This window comes from Onychomys torridus, chromosome 16, assembly GCF_903995425.1.
Source record: "Onychomys torridus chromosome 16, mOncTor1.1, whole genome shotgun sequence".
NCBI classification, from domain to species: Eukaryota; Metazoa; Chordata; class Mammalia; order Rodentia; family Cricetidae; genus Onychomys; species Onychomys torridus.
In genome coordinates, this window is record NC_050458.1 from 18,238,537 (window position 1) to 18,258,289 (window position 19,753).

General features: G+C 37.7%; 1 protein-coding gene across 1 annotated transcript in view; it reads right to left on the bottom strand.

Annotated features, from left to right (window-relative positions):
• The window catches only part of Eif3h (eukaryotic translation initiation factor 3 subunit H), a 94,033-nt gene that overhangs the window by 49,183 nt on the left and 25,097 nt on the right, over positions 1–19,753 (bottom strand). The window contains exon 2 of the mRNA XM_036209111.1: positions 17,819–17,975. Coding sequence (XP_036065004.1) covers positions 17,819–17,975 — 157 coding nt within the window. The remainder of the gene's footprint in view (positions 1–17,818; positions 17,976–19,753) is intronic.

Here is a 19,753-nt window from a genome sequence, read left to right on the forward strand (position 1 = left end):
TATGAAGATACATAAGGCAAAGATATACATTATCAATATTAGATATTAGCAATAAACAGTGCAAGAAAGCTATCTAAAATATCACATGCAAAAAATGAACTTCTGATTTCTTGATTAAAGAATTCATATCCCAATGCTTTCCTAGGTTACAAAGATTTCTAACATATTCAGTGACTCAGACATTAGATGAGACCTTAAACCACGAGGAACAAGGCCAGCATCCTCAGTGATACTATATAGCTATGATGTTCCTCTCCTGAATGAATAGAGGGGATTATTCCATGGGGGTGGTGGCAAAAGCTTCTAATCCAGTACTGGAGTGGTAGAGCCAAGTGGACCTCTACAAATTTGAGCCCAGCTTCATCTACATAGAGAGGTCCACACCAACCAGGGCAACACAATGAGACTCTGGGAGACCCTGTATCAAAACAAAACAAAAAACCTGAAACTCTAGTATGATTATGAAAAAATATTCAAAAATTTAAAATGAGAGACATATCATAAAAACATAATCATAGTCCTCAAGGCTGCCCAGATTATTAAACAGAAAATATAAACAGTAAGAAACCAAAGAGAATTAAAAAAAAAAAAGACAACTAAATAAAATGTGTAGCCTACATCCAAGTCCCAGAAAGGCAAAGGGTATTGGTTAAAAATGAAAAAAAAAAAAAAAAAAAAAAAAAAAAAGGTGAAATTTGCATGTGTATCTGGAGTTTAGTGTAAGATTATTATTATTTAAGCACCTTTTAAAAAGACTCCAGATATTCTGGCTTATGAAGGTTATCTAAGCAGCCATTAAGCTTTCTTAGAATAAATACCATCACCAATAAATCAGATTCCCACCCTGGGTTTCCATAAACATTTCAAATGTCAAAAGGCAAGAGCAGAGGGACAGTCTTAGATGAGTCGTGGAATTACGGAGAGCATGACCATCCTCTGGGGCTCTGAATAACAACAGCACCTTGCTTCCCAGCCAAAAAGACTAAGCGACAGCAGCCCAGTGCAGGGTCTCTGCACTTGTTCTTCCTCTCGTCCTGGCTCTGAACAGTAGCTTTGTCTGTCTGTCTGTCTGTCTGTTCATATAGGATCCGACTCTGTAGCCCAGGCTGCCCTGGTACTCATAACCTAGAACTTACAGTGATCCTCCTGCATCAGCCACCCAAGTACTGGAATTACAGGCAGCAGCCACCACTGCTGGCTTAGTTCTTTTCATCCCTCAGCTGTCATCTGGATGTGCCTTTCATACAAGAGTCACTGTCCACAAGTACATTTGTTCGGCTCTTCCACTTGGCACACTGTCATTACATTACAGTCTAATGTTTTCTGTTCCACTTGACTGTGGAATCCCTTACCATAGTGAAGGTCCAAAGATAGACAGCCCTAGTAAATACCCATAAAACAAATCACTCAGGTCAACAAGTTGCTAAAACTGTATCTGAGATGGCGTAACTGGGAAATAGCATCCTCTTTCTATTTTTAGTAGGTAGGTCTGACCTGTTTGAAGCTTAATAATCATCTTTCTAGAAGCTAGCCCTAAAAGTATCGGCTCACATCTGCACCACACTTGACTATTCCACATTCTGTATATATTTTAAATGACCTAAACCATTTTCTCCAATTACTGAATTTAAAAACACTAAATACTTCATTTCAGTAGAGATGATATTGTTATTGCTAAACATATGAACCTCCTGGCCTGTTACCAATTGCTTTCATTTACTTCACCCATCTGCTCTTTAACACGTACCATTATCACGGGTGTTTTTTATGAAATATTTTTAAAAGGAGAGGATAATTAATTAAAATTTAATTCTTCTGGAACATGTCAGGCACTGGAGTTATTTGGTAATAAGCTTCTAGCCCCACCTTATCTGTTCTTCGATCTCTCTAGTAATAACTTATGATTATTAGCTATTTCACTCAAGGTCTCCTGTTCCTTCTGATGTCCCTCTGTAAGCCACAAAATGCTGGTTTCACACTATCACACCTAAGCTACAGGACACAGGCTGGCTACTACTTCAAGACTATATTTCATTTTCAAATCTTCTAGAACCTGACTCTACCTTCTATTTTCAGTCTATTATATAAGTAAATCTCTGCTTCAACTAACAAATCTTCTTCTATGCTGTATCAATATATGTTCCTAATCTATGCCTCAATCTTTTGTTCAAGTTCATCTTTCTTGATTCTACAAGCTGTATATGACAAGTTAAAATATAGCCCTACTTTCAAAAACAAGAATATCATAGCTCTTGGTAAGCAATCTTTCCAATATTCAAGTGTTTTACCTAATTTTATTTTTTTCCTCCTTTTTCTGATCAAAGAAAATAAAAGTAATACTGGATATCAATTCCACATATTCCTTTTACTACCAAGAGCAAATCAAAGATTTACATTCTTAAATGTTTTTAACCCAGCTTAAGTTACATGGGGAAATGGAAACTTAGAGGTAAAATTATAGCAGTTGTAACAGAGTACTCAAATATCAAAACAATGATAATTAGCGGGAATGTGAATCAATGTTCGAAGTGTACTACATGTAAATGTTAGCACACTGCTGAGTGAACTTCCTTACTACTATGCTAATAGTACAGTGTCTTAAGCTACTATCCTCCCTTCACTACTCAGAACGTGTTCCCAAGCTAAAGCATTTAACACGGAACCAAGAAACCATTAAATATCAGTGAAAAGACTATTTTTATGATAAAGAAAATTAGTGGAAGGAAATTCTGATGGTTTTGATGAATAAAAATTTCATTTACTGACATTAAGCTAACTGAAGTTTAAATATTTTAGGTTCAAAGGCAAAGCAAGACAATTTATCAAGCAAATTAAGTTCTGTGATTAGTATAATTCAGTCATTATGGCTGAAGCAGTTAAAAATCATTCCATAAGTTCTTGAAGATGTTCATCAAAACCACTTAACAGTTGGGAGGGAAAGCTGAGAGCAGCAGTACCTTCTTAAAACATGAGCTACATGTTTTAAATGCATATATTTATATCAAACAATAATTAATTGAGTTATCCAGTCACCCTTCAGCATCCCTACCATATGAAGTGTAATTATGGTCTAAGCAGAAACTGCAGAGGTCAGATGAAGCTGAGAGCCAGGGGCTTTCAAGTCTTTGTGTAATGCTTTCCTTGTTCTAAGGTTCTTCTAGCTGTTAAACTTGCACCTCCTCCAAATTCTGGCTTGGCCAGAATCTTTCTTTTAAAAAAAATACAAAACAACCCCCCCAAAAAAACCTCTTTGCAATGAAAGAAATTGTGGTCTAAATCACAAGATGACAAGAAACCTTAGCAATTTAAATAGACAAGCCTTGAAATAATACTGTGATCAAAGTATCAAGCAGCCTAATAAAACCCAGGTGGCTTGGCCTTATCATATGTGGTCCCTATTACCACACTGCACTATTTATCCTACTTCCTGGTGTCAACAACAACTTTCTGTTATTAATTCCTCTCATTTATGGATCTGCTTAAGTTACCATGTTTTCTGATAAGATAACTCTTTTTGCAAAAAAGGTAAAAAGACAGAGTGGGTCTCATTTTGAATGTTTCAGAACTAGAGCATAGTTGGTAAGCCTCAGAAACCACAGTGGCTTTGTACTATTAACCATCTACTCAAGGCTATGTTAATTCCTAAGGAGGTTCCAGATGACCACGGTTAGCACAGTTTAGTCAGGGCTCACACGTTTTATGATAATAACAAGAAACTGCAGCATAAAAAGCAAACATAAGCACAAAAACTTGCCTCACAATCCTCAAGATTAAAATGAGAGATGTCTCCACTAACAAAAGTGTCAGCTTACCCCAAATACAACCACATCATTCATAAAGTTCCCCATTGGTACAACTTGTAAGGGTTGAAGCAATTTTCCCATCTGTATGTCCTGTTGCCTTTTAAAACAGATCTTAAATGTCTTGGGAAATTTGCTTTAGAGTATAATTTGGCTCCAAAAAGATTTCACTAAAGTTAAAGTGCCAGTGGTTATTACATCTACCTCAGCACTTGTGCCAAAGACTGGAGCAACAGAAAGACTGTATTTTAAAAAGGAAGAAATGGTTTTATCTGACTTCTTCCAACAGCTCAACCCCACCCACTAAAACACTGGTAAAAAGAAATCATTAGGAAGATTCCGGACTAGAACGGGGTGAAGGACTGGCTGAAGAACAGTGAAATAATGAGCTGATGGCCTTTTGTCTGGCTGTGAATGTTTTAGGTGCTGGACTAGTCTGTCTCAACCACAAGTTCCAGGACATCCAAAAATGATTGTGAGAGCTTGTTCACATTACAGACCTCCATTTTACACACAGCGACTTCGATGGTTACAAAGACAGTTGCCACAGCTCAGTGTGCCATGAGTGGCACCCAGTGTTCACACAGATTCCTTACAGCTGAGGGATCCATCTCCTTCCCGTGCTTTCTTCTCTTTCATTCTGTCTGCCCAGATGGCAGAAGCAGCAGACTGGAAGCATTGCACAACATATCACTGAACCATACTGTGTACTCAGTAAAGAAGGAAATTCACATGACAGGCTACATCAGTACTGTCTGTTCAAGTCATCTGCAAAGCAATGTATTCTAGAAAGCCTGGGCCATCAGTCAACCACCAACTTACATTAAGTAAAACCATCTATTCAAGCTATTTGGAAATGCAGTCCATGGCATTTAATAAGAACTCGCCCTACTCAGCTCAATCTATACTTTCATTAATTTCTCCGTTCTGTGTAGCAAATACTAGAGGCTATGCTGACTTTCAAGCAACTGTGTTTAGAATGTCTGAGCTGACGTGATTCAGCCACCACTACTTTATGGTTAATGTGAAGCTTAGAGCTGCCCTGGATTTTTAATGTCTATGGCACACATACACAAACTTACTACATATTCTGAGATCTCGGTTAAATTCAACAACCATCTGGCTCCAGCTGTGGCAGTAGTAACAATAAATGATAACACCAAGCAGTGCTTCAAGTGAACACATCATGCCTACAAGCCAACTTCAGTGTCTTCACCCCTCACAGACAATGATTCTGACAAAGCAGCAGGCTCACCCCAGCTCTCCTAAACTGGATCTCGGGGCAAAGGCATGCTACCGGGGCTTCTACCACTACTTATTTAACCCTGTGCTTCCAGTTCCTCAATTTCCCACTTGCTAAAGATTTGGAAAGTTCCCACAAGGACCTATATTACAGATGTGAAAACTAGCTGGAGGAAAGATGACAGCTGGTGGCAAATCTAGAACAGTACCAGAGAGCCAGAACTACTGAGAAGCTCAGTCTGGATTTCCTTCCTTTCATGCCTTTCAAAGGCTGGTGATGGGAATGTGTGTCTTTGAGAAATTTTCCCAATGAAAACTATAATAGTATATGTGTGCAGTTCCTATAATTAGCTACTAGTATTTTTTTCTAATCAGTGTTCTGTAGGAGAAGACAATCTGAAAAGAGACACAAAGCTAGACTCTGAGAAAACAGTATCAGTCTTGCTGCCACGAGCATCCAGTACCTGCTAAACCAGGAGGAAGCACCCAGAGAGTCACTGAGATCTGAGCATGCCATGCCTACCTTCCAACTCCTTTCCTTATTTCACCACCACAGGAACGGACTAGTCAGTGTCAAGCATCACTTTACTATGCTCCAGCTAATCCTTCACCTTGCTCTAGTACTGAATCTTCCTAATGTTCTGTTTTAGCAACATGGGGGGGGGGGGGCTGTTGATAGAAGATAAACCAAATTATAAAATGTTAAAGAGAGATAAGTCACAACACCAGGAACTTTAGTAATACACTTGGAAAACTAAGCCAGCTGGTACTACATCTCCTGTTTGTAATCCTAGCACCTCTAGGAAGTAGAGACAGGAGGATGACAAGTTTGAGGAGATGCTTGGCTACATTAATATTTCCAGGTCAGGCTAAGCTACATAAGGCATTGTCTCAAAAAACAAGCAACAATAAATTAAACACACAAAATACAGTTAAAGCATTGGGAGTTGTTACTAAATGAGGCTACAAGAAGAAGTAAAATATATGTCTAGTAATACAGAGCAAGGATGATCCAATTTTAATATTTTCAAGAATTATTGTTATACATAGAATCATTTTAAATCACAGATTTGATGTAGAGCTTTGCAGATATATTTTCCATTCTCCCCAACTCATTCTCCCACATATTTATAGATGGATGGATGGATGGATGGATGGATGGATGGATGGATGGATGGATGGAGATAGATAGATAGATAGATAGACAGACAGGAAGGAAGGAAGGAAGGAAGGAAGGAAGGAAGGAAGGAAGGAAGGAAAGAAAGAAAGAAAGAAAGAAAGAAAGAAAGAAAGAAAGAAAGAAAGAAAGAAAGAAAGAAAGAAAGAAAGAAAGAATGAATCTAGATTTACTCCTGATTTACTAACATCATCTATTAGGCTTCCTCGTGTTTCAAGCCTAATGTGCCACTTAGAACAGCTAAGTTCCTTAAATAATACTATTCCAGCCTTTCCCTTTCCCCCCCAAAAAAAATCCATAGTAGAGATGTGGTAAGCTGGAGCCATCAAAAATGGCAGGTCTACAGTTTTCATTCAAATATCAATCAATTTCATGAGATGGGGGAGGGATGGGTATAAACAGAGCTTGGAAGCTGTCAAGCCTAAGGACAACAGGGGCGTCCAGCTGGTGCTACTGCTGTCAACCTTGCAGCCTGCTCAGGCTAATGGCAGGTCACAAATCCCAAGAGTCCCAAGGAGGCGCTGCAGCCAGACTCCTACTGTCATGGTTGCTGGCTCTAAGGTTAGTTACCCGCTATCAAACATGCATACAGCATCACCACCTATCTAGTTCTGTAAAACAGAACACCTGTGGACATATGTCTGCTAAGACTGCTGAAATAAAAATACAATCCTCTCCCTATTTAAGCAGAGGCTGTCTGCATATTAAAAGATGTCTGAAGGCTAGATGTCAGAAGAAACAACAGTAAATGTGCACCGGGTATGGCCAGGACGTGATCCAGGTGTATAAATCTATACTATGATACTAGGTCAAAACAAACATTGCTCCTGTGCTTCACTCTATTGGAAAGTAGATTAAATTTACCAAGTCAAAGTTACCGGTTTTTAAAAGGCAATAAATAATACTTATGTTGGAAATGGTAAGGTCTGCAAAGCTTACTCAGCGCAGTCTCAAGTAGACTGGGTATGCAGACCTATAAAAATTTCAACAGAGAAAGGTTAATTTACAAACAGATTTTATGTTCTTGATTGAGATAGCTCTGGAATATGCAACATCAGAATCAAACAAATCAAATCTAATTATAGTTAACCTAGCACTATATAAAATTCACAGATTAGGTAATATATTTAATTGGAAGACTGAAATTAGGCAACACTTCTGGGCAAAATAGGGAGCGAGCTTAAACTTGCTTCTTAGGAAACGGTTTATAGAAAAAACAGAGTAACAAGGACCTTTGCTTACATACCCTAATTGCGGCTTTTTGACATTTTAATTAGTATTAAATAGTTCATTTTTAATGGATATCAGCCTGAAGTTTAGCAATAATTCAACTATCTTTACCTAGAGTTGTTGTGGGTCAAAAGTAAAACAGGTTTTATTTAATTAAAATTTAAACCACTGGGAACGGTAATTTAAGGATTACGGTTTTTTAGACTTGGGAAACTTAGGAATTTTAAATACTATTTAAGTACTATATCCACCTGTAATTTTCAAATCTTACAGCATTACTTTAAGTCTGCACAAAATTCAAACAGGTTTTCCTTGGCTTCTTTCCAAACCATAGCACTTACGCTTTGGGGACCGCTGAAGGACAGGGTAAAGCGCTTTCAGTTTCTTTAAGCAGAAAAGCCTTTCACGTGGACCACATTTTCAGTAGTGCATCCTTCCTCACACTGATTTTCCTCTCAACTCATTTTTTAAAAGTGAAATTTAAAACATGAAATAAGTACAATGACACTTTCAAAAGTTTTAAAATGAAGCCAGATTTTGCCCACACTTTTGCAGTTATTCTTGAAAAACTCAAAAGAGAGAGAGAGAGAGAGAGAGAGAGAGCTGAATATACTGAGATTTCAGTTTCACATTTAGATTTTCTCATTTTCTAATCACCTTAATGAACCAAAAAGGAAACACATCATTTAAAGTCTAACTCACAAACAGCTTGTCTGAATGATCAAAACAGTTTGGTAGGGCATTAATCTAAATCAGTTCACTGCTCTAAACAGTCACCAGAAAATCATTAAATATTTAAGATTTAACATTTCAAACACTATCATGAATAACAAAAACAAAACCAGAATTATAATTTAGTATATAGTTCCATGGTTTGCTGCCTATACAATGTGAAAACGAACTATTTATTAGATATTTACAATGTACTAAACACTTTACTAAGTATTTTAAATAGAGCTATGGACTAACATTTTCACAGACTTGACACTGCACAGCCCCTTGCTTATCAGAAGTTTCTTGCACTACGTACTACAGGAGCAGCCTCATCCGAAGCACTGTCAAGGCATACAACTTTCTCTTACTAAATGCCAAGTCAAATAATCACATTAGTTTGCTCTTTATTTCTTGAGATGTCTGCACTTACCATGTCCCACAAATGTGGATAATTAGAATACACTAAGAATATATTACTTTCTTTAACAATTACTTAAAATTGCAACTGACATCTACCTATAAATTCAAACTTCGCTCCTGTGAGGTCACCCCAAATAAGAAACCACACTGATATCTGATCCTTCTACCATTTTCTCCACCTCTATCCAGATGTATCAAGTACATCTCAAACTTTCTTATTGACACACTTGTCTCTCCTACTTAAAACCTTTCACGGCTATAACAGGATTTGCCATCTTTCTATCTTATTTCACTATCTGTACAATGTCACTTCCACATAAATGCTGAAAGAAATTACCGTGGGCAATCTTTTTCCCCCTGAAATATATGAAGCATTTTATCACATTTGCACTTGAAGACTTGAAGTCACTAAGTAAAAATGTCCCGATCTTTCCAACAAGCTTCAAAGTGTCTAATATTTGTACCAAGGAAAGAATTGCCTAATTCTACCAAGAAAGGTTCTTTGTTTAAAAAAAGAAAGGAAAAGAAAGAAAAGGAAGAGGAAAGGAAAGGAAAGGAAAGAGGGAGGGAAGGAGGGAGGGAGGGAGAGAGAGAGAGGAAGGAAGGAAGGAAGGAAGGAAGGATAACAAAATAAGCAGATTTCTTTTCAGAATAAATCTCCTGAAAAGACCATAGTGATTACTAACTACAGATAAGCGAATCAACAAAATAATAAGCAAACAGCCCATCTTTGCACAAAATGTCTCCATCTGTCTGAAAATTATCGACGGTGCTCTCTGTCCTGAGCACACTCTGAATTCTGAGGAGACAACACAGACTGAAGGAGGAGCCCCCCCTCTAGGTTTCGAGCAGTTCTGGCTCCAGTTTGCAATTCGGGCAACCTAAGAAAAGGGAAGGAAGGAGACCAGGCAACAAGTAACTAAGCCAAGACCGTCTCCACCATGGCATACGGATTCTTACACAGAGCACTGCAAATCTCGAAACCCAAACTTCATTCTCCCTAAACCCAGTGATACAAACAGCACCTCAACTTCGAAAAGCTACTCTGAAAGCACCCTACTTTCATTAGGCTTTTTTTTTAAAAGTCCCATCACTTTCTGTCTGAAAAAAAAAAAAATTTGTTTTAACCTAATTCTGCAGAACAATCTATACTAGTATTTCTTAAATTAACACTAAACTTCTAACAAAGAAAACAATTCTGGTACAACAAAAATTACCCAAATAAACTACAGGTCTGAGCATCACATAGACTTGCTATCTTTGCAGTATCTGCCAACTACACAGAGTAGGACGTCTAGTCGTTCCCCTACCCACTTCCCTGCTTCCTTGGTAAGGAGACTGATTCGGGAGGCCAGTGACCACTCTGCGACTAACCTGAGGCCAGCAAAATGAAAACTTTGTCCATTCCAAATATAAAAATTATGAATTTGGCTCTGACGCAGAAGGTAAGCTTTTTATAACACCTGCAATATTAAAATGATTTAGTCTGCTGAAAAACAGGACAGTGAGTTATTGAATCTGTGTTTAATTCAGTGCACTTTATAACATATTTAAGGAATTCAGTTGTATAAAAAGGCTGAATCTTATCAGATGAAAATATTTTTCGCTGTTAGCAAGCCTCGGGTTGTATGTCTGAGAAAACAAATTAGTCTCTAGTTCTAAGCTTGATAATAGTGCCCCCTAATGGGAATTTTAACTTGAGGGTTTTTTTACTCACATTTTAAAAAAGCAAATATTCTCTAATGAGTTAGTTACCTCACTGTCATCAAAAAGCAAATTCTCTAATATAAGCTTAACAAAATTTGGACCAAAGAGTTACCTACGTTGAATTAAAAAAAAAAACAAAAACAAAAAACCTGTGAATAACAGAAACAAGAGACACATTTCTAGGTTTTACACTCTGTCCAGTAACACAATCCAAGAAAACACTAGGCAAACAGTTTTATCCTAAGGAAACTCTTCACCACGCTTCTCACAGTCACTAAATGAGCAATCAACATCTGCTAAACAAAAGGTATCAGAATCTGATAGAAATTGGCTCATAGGTTATTTATTGTCACAGGAGCTCCAGAATGAACAGCAGTACCTTTTACAATGCAGTCACAAGTTGACTCCTATGAACACTGCTACCCTATTATTTACAGTTAGTTCCCCTGAACATCAACAACTCGGTGTGTCTTTTTTTTTTTTTTCTTTAAAAGAAAAGGCACTAAAATTAGAGCAAAAACGATCTACTGTGATACTTCCCAGGGTTGCCAGTGAAATCAATCCAGTAGCATTAGAATGTTGATTCTGGTGTTCACAATCCATTCTAAACTTGGGTAACAACAGTATATGGGACATCCAGGAGAAATAAGCATTGAACAATAACCACCAATCACATACTTAAAATAAACAGAGGAACTATTGCCTTATTTTTTAATCCAAACAAGATGAAGAGAATAAGGAATAAGAAAGTTACATTACCAGTCAAAATTTTTCGAAGAGCCAAAACCTAAGAATTACTGTAATAACTGTAGGATTACTGTAATAACTGTAGCAGGAATATAGCCACAAATACATAAACAAATGGGACGGTCTTCCAATAAGTCTTATTTACAACAGCAGGCACACAAATCAGTTTGTCAACCTAGTTTAAATGTTTACTAGTATTTTATTTGTACCAGATTAAAATTCTTCATTTTACAGGAGACACCAAAACAAAAAACCAAATCCATATTCCTACAAAAAGTTCTTAAGAAATCCAAATTACATAATTACTATAACTATGAAATACATGGTATTTCAGTTTCATAAAGTGGGTGGCAGAAGAACAGACCTGTCCCTTAATAAATACTGATTTAAGAGGGCATTGAATAATGGAAAACCTGTGAGTAAAACAAGTAGCCTTTACCATGACACAAAATGACCCACATCTAGAAAAAAATCTAAGATACCCAAACAAAGTAAGAAATTTTTTTTTATTTGTCTGACAAAAAAAAAAATCTAACAGTGGCCACACTCGGAAGATGATTAAGAGAATAAATGGGTTTAGGTAACTGAGCCTAAAATTCAAGCTTATCACCTAAGGCTATGAAGAAATGAAGTGTTAGGTTACACTCTCATATGCATAGTGAAAGTGGTGACTCTCATTAGTTCTGTGTGTGTGTTTGTTGTATGCACGTTTGCCCACACATTGAGACCAGAGACCAATGGCAGGTGTCCTCACCAATCACTCTCTGCCTTATACTTGGAGGAGTCTCTCATTGAACCTGGAGCTCATCGACTCAGCTTCACAGCTGACAGTGCAGTGCAGACCCTCCTTCCTCTACTCCATGCCCCTGCCCTGAGATACAGAGTTACAGACGTGCACCACAGAGCCACACTTTTACATGAGTGCTGGGGAGCTAACCTGGGTCCTCAATGCTTATGTGGCAGGCGCTTTACAGACTGAGCCACCTTCCCAGCCTCTCATTAGTTCTTAAAAGTAAACCAAGAAATTTAAATTTGTTTTACATATAAAGATTTTAGATATGAAATCATACTGTTTTACATCCAATATATTTTAATCTCTGACACACACTTCAGTTTCCTAATGCAGAAAATACGCTGATAAAAATTCTATCCTGTGCTGAACAGGATAGAATGACCAGGACTTAAAAATTACCAGTATTACTAAATGCTAAGTAAAGTTTCTTCTTATCTTGAAGCTGTTAAAACCTTAAACAAGCTTCTTAAAGAACATGCTAACTCCTTAATTATCTCAAACTCATGTTAACTTCCAATGGTCAAGTTCTAAAATTATTATGTAACACTTTATACAGCATAATTAGACTAAAGATTATTTCTTTATATTCTAAAGAATTTTATTTTAAAAATAATAACTACCCAACAACACCAGGTAACTACATTATACTGAGATGGTTTCTACTCACACCAACCACACTGGTTCAGTAAACCTCTAAAGCTCTTCATTTGTGGGAAAGCAACTGTATTGACAACTGTTTGTCCCCTAGTCCTGAAATAGTGAATATTAAATTACAAGTAAGCATCTCCAGATATGTTGAATAGAGAAACTGATCTCTACCGATATTGCTGTAAGAATCTACACACAAATCCCAACATTAATCCTACCAAAGGTGTTTAAGTTTACAGTAATCCAAATGAAAACAGGCCTATTTAAAACAGAAAGACAGAAGTTTACAAAATGACACACAAGCAAGCAATCAGGTGTCTGAAACAAAAGGCACACGATTTTCCAGAGATACTAAGTTAATGGAAACTATACCCAGATAAATGACAATACCATGAAATCAGTCTCTGCAAGAATATACTTTACATTTGTAATATGTTCAACTTGCTTCTCTAAGAGGCTAAATAAAATAGTGACATTTTATTGAGTTAAAGTAATATAAAAAATCATGAGGGACCAATAAGAGGGCACAGTAGAGAAAATGCTTAGCATCAAGCCTAACAACCTGAGATGGATCTCCAAAATTCAGAGAGATGGAAAGGTCAAACTGACCTCTAACCTACACATACATGCTGGGGCACATATGCCTCTGGCAATAATAAATATTTTTTAAGTTACATTTAGCCAGCAGTAGTGATGCACACCTTTAATCCCAGCACTCAGGAGGTAGAGGCATGCAGATCTCTGTGAGTTTAAGGCTCTCTGGTCTATAGAGCGAGTTCTAGGACAGCCATGGCTACACAGAGAAACCATGTCTCAAAAAAAAAAAGAAAAAAAATAGAAAGAAAGAAAGAAAAAGGAAAAAGGTTATATTTAAAAGAAATGCATGAGAAGAAAACTACCCCAATTTACAGCATCATATATACAATATTTAGAAATAAATGTAACCGAGAAGACACAAGACTGTTATCACTACCCACAGAGACCTACATATTCAATGTAATCCCTATCAAAATTCTAATATTTTATAAACATTTTAATAAGTCTAAAAAACGCAGGCTGGAGAGGTGGCTCAGCAGTTAAGAGCACTGGCTGCTCTTCTAGAGGTCCTGAGTTCAATTCCCAGCAACCACATGGTGGCTCACAGCCATCTATAAGGGGATCTGATGCCCTCTTCTGGCATGCAAACATACATTTAGCCAGAGCACTCATATACATAAAATACATAAATAAATCAATCTTGAAAAAAAAAGTCTAGCGGGCAGTGGTGGCGCATGTCTTTAATCCCAGCACTCTGGAGGCAAGAGGCAGGCAGGTCTCTGTGAGTTTGAGGCCAGCCTGGTCTACAGAGCAAGATCCAGGAAAGGCACAAAGCTACAGAGAAACCCTGTCTCGAAAAACCACAAACAAAAAACAAAAAACCAAATGTCTAAATATGCAAAGAATTTCCAAGAACACTAAATACTGGCAGTCTTGAAAGAGAAAAACAAACTGAAAACCTCACACTTTCTAAATGCAAAACTGTATTAGGGTGGTGCACACCTTTAATCCAAGCATAAGGAAAGCAGAGGTAGCAAGAGCTCTGTGTGTTTCAGGATAGCCTGGTACAAAGACTCCATGACAGCTAACAACTACACAGTAAGACAATCTCAAAACAAAACAAAAAAGGCATCACAAAGCTAAGTAACCTAAGGCATGTTCTTGTACTGATGGACCAGCCTGACTCCATCTTAAGAGTAGAAGCCATCTATTACAAGGACAAAATAAATTCATTCCTATTTTCTGTAAAACTGGAATTTCCCCAGGTCCTTTCTGGAATTGGACATGTCCCACACCCTATATCCTAACCTCCACCCTGATAAGATGTTCTGTCAACATATTTTGAAATGTTCAGCGAAGTTCCTATGTAACCAAAATGGCACTGGAAATCTCCCAACACTTGAAAACTTACTCTTGCAGTTTTTTGGACTATATAAACCCCACTGTCTCCTATGTTCAAAGCTATTTTCTCAAACCTTGCTTTAGGGATATACCCCTATCTGACAGAAAATAAAGCTGGTATAATTTGACCAAAGAATTTAGGTAATCATCTTTATTCTCATTCAGTGGGATTAAAGTATGAGGACAGACAAAGTGAACCAGAATAACAGAAAAGAAAGTCTGGAAGTCAACCCCTAGCATTATATATGGTCAACTTATCAACAATGTGGTCAAGGACCACTCAATGGAAAAGGAAGAATCTCTTCTCCAAGGCTAGGAAATCTGGACCCTTACTTTACATACATACAAAAGTTAACTCTAAATTGTATAAATACCTCAGTTTATTTAAAACTGTAAAACTCCTAGAAGAAACAAGGGGAAAGTTTCAGATTAAGTTCGTCAAGTTTCTTCTTGTAACTAAATGCACAGGCAACAAAAGTTAAACAAGATTACATCAAATTTTCCAACTACAGAGTAAAGGGGGGGGGGGGATCAAGAGAATGAAAAGGCAGCCCACAGAACAGAATATATATTTTGCAGATGACTATCCAGTGAGAGATTAATAACTACAAAGAATTTTGCAAATTAGAAACAAAAAGAAAATCCAACCTTAAAATTTCTCCAAAAGCTATTCAAACCATCAAGAAGGATATGCCTTCCATATCCACAGACCCCACGAGTAGGGATTCAATCAACTTCAGATCAAAAGTATATGGGAAAGAATGTGTCTGTATTCAACATTTACAGACATTTTTCTCTTCATTATTCACTTAGTAATAAACTATTAACAATTACTCACATATTAGGCAAATGAGTAAAGCAATGATTTCAAGTTTTCAGAAGGATGTTCATAGGTTGCATGTAGATACTATACTGTTTGGTCAAAGAGGAATTAAGCATACTGGAAACTTTATTATCTAAGGAAGGGTCCTAGAGCTAATCCCTAACAGAAAACAAGGGTGGATACATATGAGAAGCAGTTCAGCATCAGTATTCATCAAGAAGGAACCATGCAGGCCACTGAGAGAAAACACATCAGTACCCAGGGCTGGACCCCAGATTCTACAACACCAACCTTCATGACTGAACCTGAGGCCTGCTCCAAAGAAGGGAATTCCTGGCTAGTACTACAGACCTGGTCAAAAGCCCAAGGCTATAGGTGGGAGCCAACTACTGTTCTTACTGGACATGCTGTCAGACTGTGCTCTAAATATTTGTCTGTACCCATAGATTAGTGTTACTCAGCCTTGGCCAGAAAAGCCCCTTTCTGCAGTGGGCAGCGTTGCAGACGCTCATAATTGGTGAAGTGCTAACAGAAAGGTAACATGGTGTTCAGCCCTAGATGGGACATCTAAAGCAAACCCCATACACATACACAAGGTTGAGAAAAATGTCATATAGGAGGAGGCAGAAGGAACCTGGGAGCTGAAGTCTGTGAAATGCTGTCTTCTTGACATGGTGTTGTCATTGCACTCATGAACTCACTGAAGTTATGGCTCCTTGAACAAGATCAAGACCACAAGATCCTCACTTTCCAGCTGGGATCATTAACTGGACTCAGCAGGTCACACACACACACACACACACACACACACACACACACACACACACAAAAAGTAAACAAAATAATAAGTATCAATGAAGTTAAAGATGGAGTACTGATGTGTTGGGGCATTGGAAGAGTGGTGGAGTGGAATTTGGAAACAGGGATAATAAAGATATATTGAATACATATGTCAAGTTGTCAAGGAATAAATAAAAGATATTCTTGTTTGGAGAAATGACTCGGGACTAGAGTTTGGTTTCCAAAACCCACATCTGTTGATTCAACCATCTATCACTCCAGCTCCAGAGGATCCAACACATCCACACACAGAAACAGACATACATAGAAACAGACATACAATAGACATATAAAAGATCTTTTAAATAAAGTCTTGAGAAAGTCTGTCATACGTTACAACAATACGGGTGACACTTGAAGACATTGCCTCAAAATCTAATTACTCAACTTGTCAATTATTGTTGTTAGTTGTTTTTTCTCTTTTCTCTTTGGGGGCCTCTGCCACCCTGCTCGCAAATAAATCACTCAGGGAGACTTATTCTTACTTATAAATGCCTGGCCTTTAGCTTGGCTTGTTTCTTGCCAGCTTTCCTTAAATTATTCAGTCTAGCTTTTGTCTTTGGGCTTTTACCTTTCTCTATTTCTGTATACTTTTCATTAGTTCTTACTCTGTGGCTTGCTGTGTAGCTGGCCCCTGATGTTCTCCTCCTTTTCTGGCTGCTAACACTTCTTCCTCCCAGATTTTTCCTATTTATTCTCTCTGCTTGCCAGCCCCACCTATCCTTTTTCTCCTGCCCTGCTATTGGCCATTCAGTTCTTTATTAGACCATCAGGTGTTTTAGACAGGCAAAGTATCACAGCTTCACAGAGTTAAACAAATGCAAACAAAAGTAACACACCTTAAAATAATATTCCCCAACAGATTATCTAAAAGGCAGTCAAAGAGAAAGCAATACAGAATAGTGGTTGTCAGAGGTGAGAGACATGGAATAGATATGTGGATTGGGGGAGACGGGATGGGACAGGGTTTATCTGTGTAGCTTTGGCTATCCTGGAACTTGCTCTATAAACCAGGCTGGCCTCTAACTCACAGAGATCCTCTGCCTCCTGAATGCTGGAATTAAAGGCATGAGCCACCACCACCTGGTGACAGAGTCACTTGTATGCAAAACTTCTAGAGATCTTCTAACAACATTCATATATTTCACATGCCTGTGGTACATTTTTTAAAAAAAGTTATGATAATAAAATCAGCCATATGCTATATGCAACCATTTTTAATTTTAAAGAATCGTATATAAATTGTGTCCAAAGAGTTCAAAAGAGCCAGGTGGTGGTGGCATGCACCTTTAACCCCAGCACTCAGGAGGCTGAGGCAGGCGGATCTCTGTGAGTTTGAGGCCAGCCTCGTCTACAAAGTGAGTTCCAGGAAAGGCACAAAACTGCAGGAAGAAACACTGTCTCAAAAAAACAAAACAAAACAAAAAAAAAGTGAAAATTAGATTTGAAAAGAGAAATCTTTAAGGATGTTAGAGTTTGTGTCTATCTTCCTAAAGCATCTAGTGATACTTATCTCTTTTTAAACAAAAGATGCCAAACAGGACAAAGTAATGAATTTCATTACACAAATTCTGGCTGCACACAACATGCAATTTGTCCTAGAAACTCAAAAACCAAGTGAGATTGAGGTTAACCCAAAAAAACTCCCAAAAGCATGTAATCATCAGTTACACTGGAAAGTTCATTAACATTATGTGTATATTCTGTAAAGACATACCTGACGGCAGTCTACAACTTACCTTCATCAAAGTCAGCATCATCTTCTGTGTGCTGGGGGAAGGGGAAACAGTTGGTAATCTCCAGTCGATCTTCCACAACCAGACCCAGGAGCACTCCCTGAACAACCTCAGTTCCTTGTCCTTCTTCTTGATAGTGTTTGATTATCTTTAATACTACCTAAAAGAAAATACGAAAGATAACTTCAAAGTCATCCATACTAGTTTATGATTTACTTATTTCTAAGGGAAAAAAATTACCAGCAAGTTTCCACAACCACAAAACTAAATATTAGAACTCAACAAATTTTGTCTTGCAAACCATTTCCTCTAACCTTACATTAAATATTAAAGCTCACATGAGGTTTCTGGATACTTAACCCTATTAATGAGATCACTAAGCCTTTGTTAAAACAAAGAAAGTAGATATCAGAAGACATATGAGCTTAATGTAGAGTTTAAGAAGAAAGCTACAACTGATTCCTTAAAAGTTAGTATCTACATATGCAAAAGGTGAATGTTAATGATTAGAATCCAATATATTTTAACAAAGAAGCCAGGTCAGAATGACCTTATTTCCTCTCATAAAGAAAGTAAAGCAGAAGTCTATTAAAGTACATAAGCAAGCAGTTGCAGTTGAAACATGGACAAGGCTACCTCATATTCTTTCCAGTGTTCCAGAAACATCGCACTTGGTTCCTTATAGAGACCAAGAACACTTAACCATTCAACCCAAAAGAGATGGGAAATATAGAGGTATGATTATCTGCTAAATAAATTCAGCAGATAAATAAATAAGGGTAATTACAGACAGAGAGCTTAAAACCTGTGCTGAGAACTAATTGAGTTCAATACATTAATATCTCTGGAAAAGTACTCAGGAGGAGTACCTGTCAAATAGCAAAGGATTACCAAATACTAGAGCATTAGACTTACATGGAAAGATAAGCCTGAGAATCACTAGTGTTCATTTCAATAAACAAAATTTCAAATTTAAGGATAAATTATCTATAGCATTCAAGACTGGCGAAAATAAAAACTCATCAAGAAAGACTCCATCACCAAAGTAATACATGGGTGATCTTGCCATTTCAATCTGATGAAATAAAGCATTCAAAAATAAAACCACATCCTTATGAAACCCAAGCACTTTCACTCATCATTTGAAACTGTGCAATCTTCCTGCTTCCCTACTGCTATGGTATGAATATGAATGGCCCCAGACTCCGGTGTTTAGTGCTGTGCCTCAATTGGTGGTAATAGTTCTGGAGGTTCTGGAAACTCTAGGAGGTTGGACCTAATTGGAGGATATATGTCCCTAGAGGCATGGTTTTGAAATTTATACCTGGTCCCAAGACCCTTCCTTTGAGTGTTTCCCCACCTTCATGAGAACAGTCCACTATTTCATCCACTTCTGCCAACACAATGGTGCTCTACTCAAACACATGGGGCATGAACCAAAGCAAAACTTGCCTCCTCTAAGTTGGTTTTCTCTGGTGTTTGGTGTTTGTCACAGTAATGTGAAGTAATACATCTATCTGCACACAGTGTTCGTTTTGTGTTGTTGTGGCAAGCTGCCTGACAAACAACTTCAAAGAAAGAGAGATTACTCCAGCTCAGTTTCAGGGGTTCAGCCCAAGTTTCAGAGAGTGAGGCAGAGCATCATGGTAGAGAGCATACTGGAGTCACCTGAGTTAATGTCTTCATGGCAGTAAATAGAGATAAGAAAGGATCAAGGACAACTACAACCCCTCCAAACAGGACCCCAGATACCAATTCCTGCAGCCAAACCCCACCACAGAAGTCTCCATTTCTTCCCAACAACACCATCAAAGCAGGACTAAGTTAGAACCGTCATGACCCAATCACTTCCCAAAGCCCATTAGGGGAAAATTCAACTTTCAACACAGAAGCTTTGGAAAGACACTTTGTACCTAAACCATAAGAATATTAAACTAA